The sequence below is a fragment of the Bos indicus genome, chromosome 16 (genome assembly GCF_029378745.1).
Source record: "Bos indicus isolate NIAB-ARS_2022 breed Sahiwal x Tharparkar chromosome 16, NIAB-ARS_B.indTharparkar_mat_pri_1.0, whole genome shotgun sequence".
In the NCBI taxonomy this organism is placed as follows: Eukaryota; Metazoa; Chordata; class Mammalia; order Artiodactyla; family Bovidae; genus Bos; species Bos indicus.
Window position 1 is genome coordinate 32,309,371 of NC_091775.1, and position 11,451 is coordinate 32,320,821.

Consider the following 11,451-nt stretch of genomic DNA (forward strand, 5'->3'; position numbering starts at 1 on the left):
TTGATCACTGGTCAGGGAACTAGGATCCCACATGCTACAGGGCATGACCAAAAAGGAAAAAAAAAACCCCACAAACATTAAAAAAAAAAAAATTGTGGGTGCTAGTAAACCACCCTGCCCTGATCTTATTCCCTAGCCTTCTGGGCTGATCATATGATTATTACACCAAACTTGCTCTAATGCACCAGTTGGGTCCATTTTGTCTTTTGGCTCTGCCTACTCTGAACCCCTGGTGGCTCAGACGGTAAAGCGTCTGCCTACAGTGCGGTAGACCTGGCTTCGATCCCTGGGTCTGGAAGACCCTCTGGAGAAGGAAATGGCCACCCACTCCAGTACGCTTGCCTGGAAAATCCCATGGATGGGAGAGCCTGGTAGGCTACAGTCCATGGGGTCGCAAAGAGTCGGACATGACTGAGCGACTTCACCTGACCTTCACCTTACTCTGAACCCCAATGCTCCATGAGGTGGAACACTCTTAGGCTCTGGTCTCCCAAAGAGCTCTCTCCAGCTCTCACCCAGGTGATCTGTATCGCCGAGCTGCTAGAGTCCCCTTCAACGAGCACTCTGAATTTCATTTTGTTTTCAGGCTATTAACGTCCAAATACAAAGAGGGTCTTTCTTATAATTAACTGTGAATCTGAGAAGTCAGCTTCTTATTTCTCATGTGTTATAAACCACAGGTCTATGGTATGGATCAATAAATGACTCTCGTAAGATTATTGTGATGATGAAATTTGATCAACATGCTCGTGTGCTAAGAAGGTGCTCTCTACATAGTGAATGTCCACTTAGAGTTATTTCTAATTATTATCAAATGTGGCAGCTTAAATACATTCCCTTTCCCGAAAGTAAAAGATATTCCTCCAAGGTAATGAAATGACTTGGCCATGGCCTGGAGTGCATGGGGGTCTTAGTAGTGAGATAATCTCAACATTCTGTTGAAGAGGAAGTACTTCTAATTATTCTGCAACATGGTTGCCTGCGTTCTAGGGAAGTTGGCAGTTCCACCGAAGGAGTTCAACAAATGTGATCCCGAGTGGGAAGCTCAGGGGTATTTTGGCTGCTTCCTACTTAGCTCAGAAGTAAATAAGGTATCCCTTTACCTCAGAAATTTTTCCTTTGCAAGGCAGTTCGTTTTCCCCCATATTCATGCTGGGTCGCCTTAGTAGCTGGCACCTAATGAGACAGCCACCTCCCCATCCCCTAAAGTTTATTAACAAATTTCCCTAATGAGCTTTCATCCAGGGAGCCTTTCACTTCATGGGAAGTAGGCTAGTGCCCTGAGAGGACTCAATCCCTGGTACACTGTCAACCCTACCTGTCCCCCTGCCCCTAAATTAAAGTGTCTTTTGCCATTATAGTTGTTAAATTTAGATGTTTGATTCTGTCTACTGAGCCACAGTATTCTCCTTTTTTTTTTTTCTTTTCGCCAGTATGTCTTTGCTCAATCACAGCTGTGACCCCAACTGTTCGATTGTGTTCAACGGGCCCCACCTCTTGCTGCGTGCAGTCCGAGACGTTGAGGCAGGAGAGGAGGTAAGGAATCCATGTCTCCCACTGGCTGACCTCTTTTTCCATTAAAACCAGTTGTGCCTGAAGGGCAGCTTTTCATTGTCTTTCTGCTGAAGAAAAGATAAATAACACCTCTACGCACATATATGTGTTAATATACGATATTTTTTTTCTCTTTCTGACTTCAGTCTGTATAACATTCTCTTGGTCCATCCGTGTCTCTATAAATGACCCCATTTCATTCCTTTACATGGCTGAATAATATTCATTGTATGTAAATATCAAATCCCTTTTATCCATTCATCCATTGATGCACTGCGGTGACCTGAACGGGGAGAAAGTCCAAAAGGAATCAGCTATACATGCGCATACCTACAACTAATTCATTTTACTGTACAGAAGAATCTAATGCAACATTGTTAAGCAACTATGTGCCGGGCTGTGCTTAGTTGCTCAGTCATGTCTGCCTCTTTGCAACCCCATGGCCAATAGCCCACCGGGCTCCTCTGTCTATGGGGATTCTCCAGGCAAGAATACTGGAGTAGGTTGCCATGCCCTCCTCCAGAGGATCCTTCCAACCCAGGGACTGAACCTAGGTCTCCCACATTGCAGGCAGATTCTTTACTATTTGAACCATGAAGCCACTATACTCCAATAAAAAATTAACTAAAAAAAAAATACCTCTGCCCAGAGACTAGTTTAACCATCGTTACTTCCAGATATAGGTGGGCTAACTTTTTTTTTTTAATCATCATTTTCCTGGATGATGAAAAGTTCCTACTATATGTGTGTGGGAAAGATGTGTGTGTGTGTGATATAGTGTGTGTGTTTTGTGCATATGACAGCTCATCGGCCACTTGCATCTCTGCAAGTGGTCATCCTTCTGCAGTCAGAGAGGTCAGCCCAAGCTTGTGAGAGATCTCAAGGGTTTACTTACTCTCAAGGCCATTAATGGAGAAGGCAATGGCACCCCACTCCGGTACTCTTGCCTGGAAAATCCCATGGACGGAGGAGCCTGGTGGGCTGCATTCCATGGGGTCTCGAAGAGTCGGACATGGCTGAGCGACTTCACTTTCACTTTTCACTTTCCTGCATTGGAGAAGGAAATGGCAACCCACTCCAGTGTTCTTGCCTGGAGAATCCCAGGGACAGGGGAGCCTGGTGGGCTGCCGTCTATGGGGTCGCACAGTCGGACACTGAATCGACTTAGCAGCAGCAGCAAGGCCATTAATTACATTTCAAGAATGATTCATTTTTACCTTTGTGTTAAGAAAGCAAACAGGTTTTATAGTCTTTCAGGTTGTCATTGGGCCTTTACAAACCTATCAGCGTAAGCTTCTCAGAGTAACTGTCCAAGCAAAGATGTGAAGGGAACAGAGGACAGGAAGTATGACCTCCAGCACTGAACTGCCCTTGACCTTTCCATTCTGCAGGCTGCCCAGCCAGCCTCTTTTGATAAGGACCCTTCTCAGAAGTCCGAAGACTCATAAGACAGCTATAATGGGCTACTCCAGCGCTGTTGAACCCGAGCCAGTGCCTACTCTGAATTCTGGGTTATAGATATTTATGTTTTTTAGAACCCAGTTTCCCTCTACCTTCCAATTTGCTAAAGTGGATATTTATTGCAAGGAAAACAGACTATCATAAGCTTTTATTGCATTTATGCAGCACTCAGCCAATAAAGCCTAAACTCAGAGGCACCATATTTTATGTAGACAGGGATTTGGCTTTGATAAGACTGCCTCCAAACTGAGTTGCAACTGAATAAGCTGTCTCTTATCAGCCACTTAATTGAATTTCCAGTGTTTAGGATTGGTGTAGTAGGTACATGGGGATATCTGTCAACAATATGTGGAATTTAGATTTTTTTTTCCTTAGACCATGTGTGACTTCAAGCCAGGGAAGAAGGGGACTGCTATCCATTTTCAACAACATTAGTTTGGGAGCTGAGCGATGGCTGCCTTTTGATAATGTTGTTGTTTTATTAAATTTAAAAAAAAAATAGGTAACTTGACAAGCATACAGGAACACTATGAGAAACAGTTGGACTTCCCAGAAAAACAGAGAAATTTCTTCATATCTTGTTTTCTAGGCTTGTCTGCCAATTATTCTCCTTGGTTAGTTTTCATTTAGTTGAAAAACACCGTCTTTTAGTGCTTATTTCATGTCCTTCACTTTCCATCTCTGGAGCAACAAGCAAATCCTTCTTTCCTCACACAAAGTAGTTCTGCTCAGCATCTGCCCTGTAGACTCAGATATTTCCCCCTACAGTCCTTATCAAAACGGCTTCTCAACAGAAAGAATTGTCCCCATAAGTCCTTTTTATACCAGTTCAGAAAATAAATGTTTTCCTACCATTATACACTTTCTGTGCTCAGTGGCTCTGTCTCCCCACCGTTTTACCTTCTTAATGTTATTTACCCCTCAAATATAATCTCTTCTATAAAGTGTTTCCTGATTTCTCAAATTATAAGATATTTTTTCTCTGAGACCTCTCTTAGAGTGGTTATTAATATTTCTTTGGCATTTATTCTGGCTCTTTTAGTGACTTCTCCGTTCAGCGACAAGCTTCGTGAGCACGGGCAGTTGTGTCTTACTGTGTCTCCTTTGATCTTCCCAGGTGGCTCAGTAGTAAAGAATTCCCCTACCAATGCAGGGTTTGATCCCTGAGTTTGAGACATGTGTTTAATCTGTGGGTTGGGAAGATCCCCTAGAGTAGAAAATGGCAACCCACTCTGGTATTCTTGTCTGGAGAATCCCATGGACAGAGTACCTGGTAGGCTACAGTCCATAGTGTCAAAGAGTTGGACACGACTCAGTGACTGAGCATGCATGCTCACACACATGCACATGACTCCTTTAGTATCTGTTGGATCATAGAAAAAGCAAGAAAGTTCCAGAGAAACATCCACTTCTGCTTTATTGACTACACCAAAGCGTTTGACGGTGTGGGTCACAACAAACTGTAGAAAATTCTTCAAGAGATGGGAATACCAGACCACCTGACCTGCCTCCTGAGAAATCTGTATGCAGGTCAAGAAGCAACAGTTAGAACTGGACATGGAACAATGGACTGGTTCCAGATTGGGAAAGGAGTATGTCAAGACTGTATACGGTCGCCCTACTTATTTAATTTATATGCAGAGTACATCACTCGAGATGCTGGATTGGATGAAGCACAAGCTGGAATCAAGACTGCCAGGAGAAATATCAATAACCTCAGACATGTAGATGACACCACCCTTATGACAGAAAGTGAAGAGGAGCTGAGGAGCCTCTTGATGAAAGTGAAAGAGGCAAGTGAAAAAGTTGGCTTAAAATTCAACATTCAGAAAACTAGGATGATGGCATCCAGTCCCATCACTTTGTAGCAATTAGATGGGGAAACAATGGAAACAGTGACAGACTTTTTCCTGGGTTCCAAAATCACTGCAGACGGTGACTGCAGCCGTGAAATTAAAAGATACTTGCTCTGTGGAAGAAGAGCTGTGACCAACCTAGATAGCATATTAAAAAGCAGAGACATTACTTTGCCAACAAAGGTCCATCTAGTCAAGGCTACGGTTTTTCCAGTAGTCATGTATGGATGTGAGAGTTGGACCATAAAGAAAGCTGAGTGCTGAAGAATTGATGCTTTTGAACTTTGGTGCTGGAGAAGACTCTGGAGAGTCCCTTGGACTGCAAGGAGATCAAACCAGTCAATCCTAAAGGAAATTGACCCTGTATATTCATTGGAAGGACTGATGCTGAAGCTGAAGCTCCGATACTTTGGCCACCTGATGCAAAGAACTGACTCATTGGAAAAGACCCTGATACTGGGAAAGATTGAAGGCAGGAGGAGAAGGGAATGACAGAGAATGAGATGGTCGGATGGCATCACCTACTCAATGGACATGGATTTGAACAAGCTCCAGGAGTTGAGGATGGACAGGGAAGCCTGATATGCTTCAGTTCATGAGGTCGAGAAGAGTCAGACACGACTGAGTGACTGAACTGACTGAACTGAGAATTAGCAGAATTTGAAAATTGGCTACAAGGTTGTGACAAAGACCAGAGACATGATTAGCATTCAAGTTTGATTTTAAAGAGAGGAAGGATTTTTCTTTTTATTTTTTAAAGATTGTATTTATTTACTTTTATTGAAGTATAATTGCTTTATAGAAAAGGAAATGGCAACCCACTCCAGTATTCTTGCCCACGAAATCCCATGGACAGAGGACCCTGGTGGGCTACAGTCTACGGGGTCACAAAGAGTCGAACGTGACTGTGAACACACACACAGAATTGCTTTGCTAACAGAAATTGTTACTTTCTGCTGTACAACAGTGTGAATCAGCCATATATATATGTGTGTGTGTGTGTGTGTGTGTGTGTGTATGTATCTACACCCTCCCTCTTGAGCCTCCCTCTTAACCATCCCCTATCCCACCCCTCTAGGTCATCACAGAGCACCAAGCTGAGCTCCCTGTGCTATACAGCAGCTTCCCACTAGCTATTTTATACATGGTAGTGTATATATATGGAGAAGGCAATGGCACCCCACTCCAGTACTCTTGCCTGGAAAATCCCATGGATGGAGGAGCCTGATAGGCTGCAGTCCATGGGGTCGCTAAGAGTCAGACACGACTGAGCGACTTCCCTTTCACTTTTCACTTTCATGCATTGGAGAAGGAAATGGCAGCCCACTCCAGTGTTCTTGAGCCTGGAGAATCCCAGGAACAGGGGAGCCTGGTGGGCTGCCGTCTATGGGGTTGCACAGAGTCAGACACGACTGAAGCGACTTAGCAGCAGTCATGTAGTAGCAGCAGCAGTGTATATATGTCAATCCTACTCTAGGAAAGGAAGGATTTTTCAAAGTCTATTTTCAATTCAGAGCCAGTATTAGAAAAATTTATAATTGTGACAGTGTAATTTGAGAAATGAAAACAGAGTTTAATTTTAATTTGATCTTATTATCCACTCAGAAATACATAATGAGAAGATGGGCTTCATGTAAAAGGGATTCATTTTGCCTTGAAATTTTCAAGTAAGCAACAAATTCAATATCCAGCAAATATCTTTCGTGATATTACTCTAATGTTGGAAATGATATACTGCATTTTCCATAAGAGCTACACTAAAATGGCAAAGCTACGGTCAGTAGCATTAATATTTTAATGTGATCTTGTTCTTTGCCATTAAAACATCCACTGATCAATGGCAAAGTTTCAGATATATGTTCCTGCTAAATGAGCCCTATATTGAATGAGCAGATTCTCCATTAAAACTGGTGACTCAGTGAGTCTTTGATAAAGGTTTTTAGCTCTGGTTGATAAAGTGATTTAGCTGCCATCACTAGTTAGTAATTTGGATTTTTTTTCCAAAAAAATTATGGATAAAAATGTTTTCACTGTTGAGACATTCAGTTTTTATAGTGTATTTTGCAAACTTCACTGGTGTGAAAGAGGCCCAAGAAGAATGGGCCATTCTTCACTGGAGGAGTCCTGTTTGAGCCGTGCCTGAAGGAGGAGAGAGTTCTGAATAGGCTGAGAACGGGTAAAAGGGCATTCATTGGCTGGTGAAGGTCAACACCATACACATGCAGGGTGTACATTGTTTCAACATAATTATGTTGCATATACATAATTATGGAAGATGGTAGTGGGCAGGGTAAATAATCCACCTGCAATGCAGAAGACCCAGGTTCTAAACCTGGGTTGGGAAGATCCTCTGGAGAAGGAAATGGCAATCCACTCCAGTATTCTTGCCTGCGAAATCGCATGGACAGAGGAGCCTGGTGGGCTACAGTCCATGGCATTGCAGGAGTCAGACGTGACTGAGCAACTAAATCACCAAAGGGTACAGGGGGAGATTTTGAGGTTAGAAAGGCAGACAGAAAATCAGCTTGGGAAGCCTTGTGTACCCTCATCCTGTATTCAGGGAGGAACCATCAGAACTTTGTGCAGACAAATGATGTGATCAAATGTGAGCTTTAGGAAGATCTCCCTTAAAGCAATTTAGAAGATGTGCTATAGGCTAAAGGCAGCAGGGAGGCTAGGTGGAAGATCATTACACAGTCCAGGTAATGGTTCCAGGCAGTTACAGGCTACTGAGGGAGGCTGTAGGAGTCTCTCTATTGGGGTTCAATGAAATAACTAGCCTCCTGCTGCCCATTCTCTGGCTGGAATGATCACTCATGAGTTTTGGCCCTTGTAAAACACTCAAGTTTGTCAAGCATATTTCTCTGGTGAGACAGGCCCTGGATTTGTTGGTTTCACCCTGGGCACATTGTAATCACCCAATAACTACTACTGGTTAATCCTGATATTTGGGGCTGATGACTAAGAGCCATTTGGCTGGATGGAGAACTAGAGTCGTAGGGACTCTTCTGATAACCCGCCTGCCAGTGCAGAGGACATGGGTTCAGTCTCTCATCTGGAAAGATCCTACTGCCACGGGCAACTAAGCCCGTGTGCCACAACCACTGAGGCTACCCGCTCTGGCACCAGCACGACACAGCTAGAGGGTCCATGCGCTGCAACGGAGGAAGACCCCACATGATGCAATTCTACTCCCCAACCTCTTCCCCGACCCAGCACCACAGAGGCATGAGCCATGTTATTGTAAAAAGAGTGTCAGCCTGAATCAATAGATTTGGGTACAATTCCCAAATGGATCTAAGACCTAGGCTGGTTTTCACTGGTGAGTGAGTGCCCAGCACATCGTAGATATTCAGTAACGTCAGTGTACATTCCTTAAGGACAGGCACTCTTGTTTTCTGCATGTGGAGCAGCATGTTTTAGCCATCTCACATGGGAAAGGTTTATAGAGGGCCAGCCAGCTGAGGCTGTGGCTTCTGTCACCCTGGTGATGGCCAGCGTGAACTTGACGTCCTTCCCCACTGACCGCTTTAACGAGGCCTCCCGAAGCCATGTTTTCTGTGAGGATATGGCCTCCCCTGCCCCATCATGCTGTCAGACTGGAAAGATCAGGCTTTGTAGACAGGAGATGCTTTCTTTTAAGTCTCAGAAAGCCACATGGCATGTTCCGCTCTAGGGAGTGTTTGTCTTCTCCCTCAGTGGATAATCCTGCCTCCTCCTCCTCCTTTACTACCTGCTTCTTCCCCCACCACACAGCAACCCCCCCTTAATTACTTCTACACATAAAAGCAAATAAAGAAGTAATTTATGCAGTGTGTCACTAGCTGATCTGGTACAGAAAAAGGAAAGCTAGAGGAGGATGAGGAAAGTAGGAGTGCTCGGGTGAGGGAGGAGTCAAGTTGTTATTTTACATACGGCGGTAAGGGGACTGCCCTTGTGATCCGGTGGCTGAGACTCTGAGCTCCCAGTGCAGGGGGCCCTGGGTCGGGGAACTAGATCCCACATGCCACAACTAAAGATCCTGCATGCTGCAACTAAAGAGCTGGAGTAGCCAGATAAATGGGGTAGTAAGGTTAGACCTCAGTGAGAAAGTCAGTTTTGATGGAAACTCAAAGGAGCTGGGGGAGGTCGTCATAGTAGATCTGGGGGAAGGGCAGAGGAAGCTCCCATGAGCAGGGTGTGTGTGTGTGTGTGTGTGAAACGCCGGTGGGGCTGTGCTGCCTGAAGCAGCCAGGAGGGGAGAGGAGATAGGAACAGACCTGTTATGAAGCCACTGCTGCCCCCACCACCTGTGATGAAGGACCAGTTTCTTTATTGTTTTTTTCCTTATTACAGTGTCAGCTGATAGTTTTATAAGATTTAATGAAAACGAATTGCTAGAAAAGTGAATTTAAAATAAGAGCCTAATGTTTTATTATTAGAGCCACATAAAATTTCTCTTACCAGATTGATGTCAAAATTTCTAAATGTTTCCTTTGCATTTCTGTACTCACTTCAACATAGACCAATAATCCATGCTGCAGAACCACACTTTGAGTCGTGTTATGAGAATCCGTTGTAAGGACTTGGCTTTTGTTCTAAGCTAAAGGAGGAGCCGTTGGAACATTTAGAAGAGAGGAAAGATCTGATCCAACTGACATTTTAATGAATCAGTCTGGTTTAGAGGACGGAGTGCAGGCAGCTCAGGGGAGAAGCAGGGATGCTTGGTGAGACTTGCATTTTACAGGCAAGAGATGATGATGGCTCAGACAAGGATGGAACAGGAGGAAAAGGTGGAACATGAGTGGCTCTGGATGTGTTTCTATGGATGAGTCCACAGAGTGTCCTAGTGGATTGAGTGGGGAAAGTGAAAACAAGGGAAATCAGGGGCGACCTCAGGGTCTCCACTTGGATAACACAAAGGATGAATTAATGTCAGCTGAGACTGGGAATGTTCCAGCTGTGAGGGAAGGTTGGGGAAATCTGGAGTTCCATTTTGTATGTTTTGAATTAGACTTTCAGTAGATAGGAGGTCTAAGAAATGTTTAAACATCTTGATCTTACATAAAGACCTGCGTCTTGAAGTGAAAAGCTAGGGCTAGAGAGAAAGCTGGAAAGTCCCTCAAGTGTGCCCTCTCGCCTGTGGTCTTTCACTATTGGATGCAAGGCATGTTGTTGTTCAGTCGCTAAGTCGTGTCTGACTCTTTGCAACCCCATGGACAACGCCACGTCAGGCTTCCCTGTCCTTCACTGTCTCCTGGAGTTTGCTCAAATTCATGCCCATTGAGTCGGTGATGCTATCTAACCATTTCCTCCTCTGCTGCCCTCTTCTCCTTTTGCCTTCTGTCTTTCCCAGCATCAGGGTCTTTTCCAGTGAGTCAACTCTTTACATCAGGTGGCCAAAGTGTTGGAGCTTCAACTTCAGCATCAGTCCTTCCAATGAATATTCAGGGTTGATTTCCTTTAGAATTGACTGGTTTGATCTCCTTGCTGTCCAGGGGAGTCTCAAGAGTCTTCTCCAGCACCACAATTTGAAAGCATCGGTTCTTGGCACTCAGCCTTCTTTATGGTCCAGCTCTCACTCTACTGGAAAACCCGTAGCTTTCACTGTCTGAAAGTAATGTCTTTGTTTTTTAATACACTATCTGGGTTTGTCATGGCTTTCCTTGCAAGGAGCAAGTGTCTCTTAATTTCATGGCTGCAGTCACTGTCCTCAGTGATTTTGGAGCCCAAGAAAATAAGATCTGTCACTGGTTCCACTTTTCCCTCTTCTATCTGCCATAAAGTGATGGAACCAGATGCCATAATCTTAGCTTTTTGAATGTTGATGAAGGTGAAAGAGAAAAGTGAAAAATCTGTCTTAAAACTCAAGGCAGGGCATAGTTATTATATTTAAAAGGGTTCAAGGAAGTCAAGTTAGGTACCTTCATCAGTGATCACATCCTGACATTAAATTCTCCCTATCTGGAAAGTGTTCCGTCTTTTTAAATCCTCACAAGTGAAAGAACTGTCTCCTCATTTCCAACAGTCCAAATGTGGTTGAGCCTAAGTTCCATGAAGCAGCTATAGAATTGAGTAGGATTTAAGAGCGATCTGGCTACATAATCTGCCATCCATTTGATTGCCAGGATTAATTGCCAGCGGTTACACAAAGTATTACCAAAACTTACTAACACCAAACATATAACAGCTCTTGATATTTTCTGTTTAGTGAATAAAATGTGCAAAAGTGCAGAGTTGATGAGCCCAATTCTTTAAAATATTAAATACATGATATACCTAACAAAGACTGGAAGGTAACGCCTTAAAAAATTTTACATGTGATTATTTGGGTGGAGAGACTGTAAGAAGCATCTCCTCACACTTTCTGGTATGTAACTAAAACTAAAACACGTTTTACTTTAACAATTTGATGTAATAGCCTTTTGTTAAAGAAGGTGGGCCCAGCAGCCATGTGACGCCTCCCTCTCTCTGGCCTCCGCAGCTCACCATCTGCTACTTGGATATGCTGATGACCAGCGAGGAGCGCAGGAAGCAGCTGCGGGGCCAGTACTGCTTTGACTGTGACTGTTTCCGATGTCAAACCCAGGACAAGGTATGT

At 43.9% G+C, this 11,451-nt stretch overlaps 1 protein-coding gene across 2 annotated transcripts in view; it reads left to right on the forward strand.

The window, feature by feature from the left end:
* The window catches only part of SMYD3 (SET and MYND domain containing 3), a 739,559-nt gene that overhangs the window by 571,058 nt on the left and 157,050 nt on the right, over positions 1-11,451 (forward strand). The window contains exons 7-8 of one of the 2 annotated variants that reach the window (XM_019976597.2): positions 1,434-1,536; positions 11,335-11,445. In XM_019976597.2, the coding sequence (XP_019832156.1) occupies positions 1,434-1,536; positions 11,335-11,445 (214 nt within the window). The remainder of the gene's footprint in view (positions 1-1,433; positions 1,537-11,334; positions 11,446-11,451) is intronic. The other variant, XM_070768088.1, reaches the window with a different exon arrangement.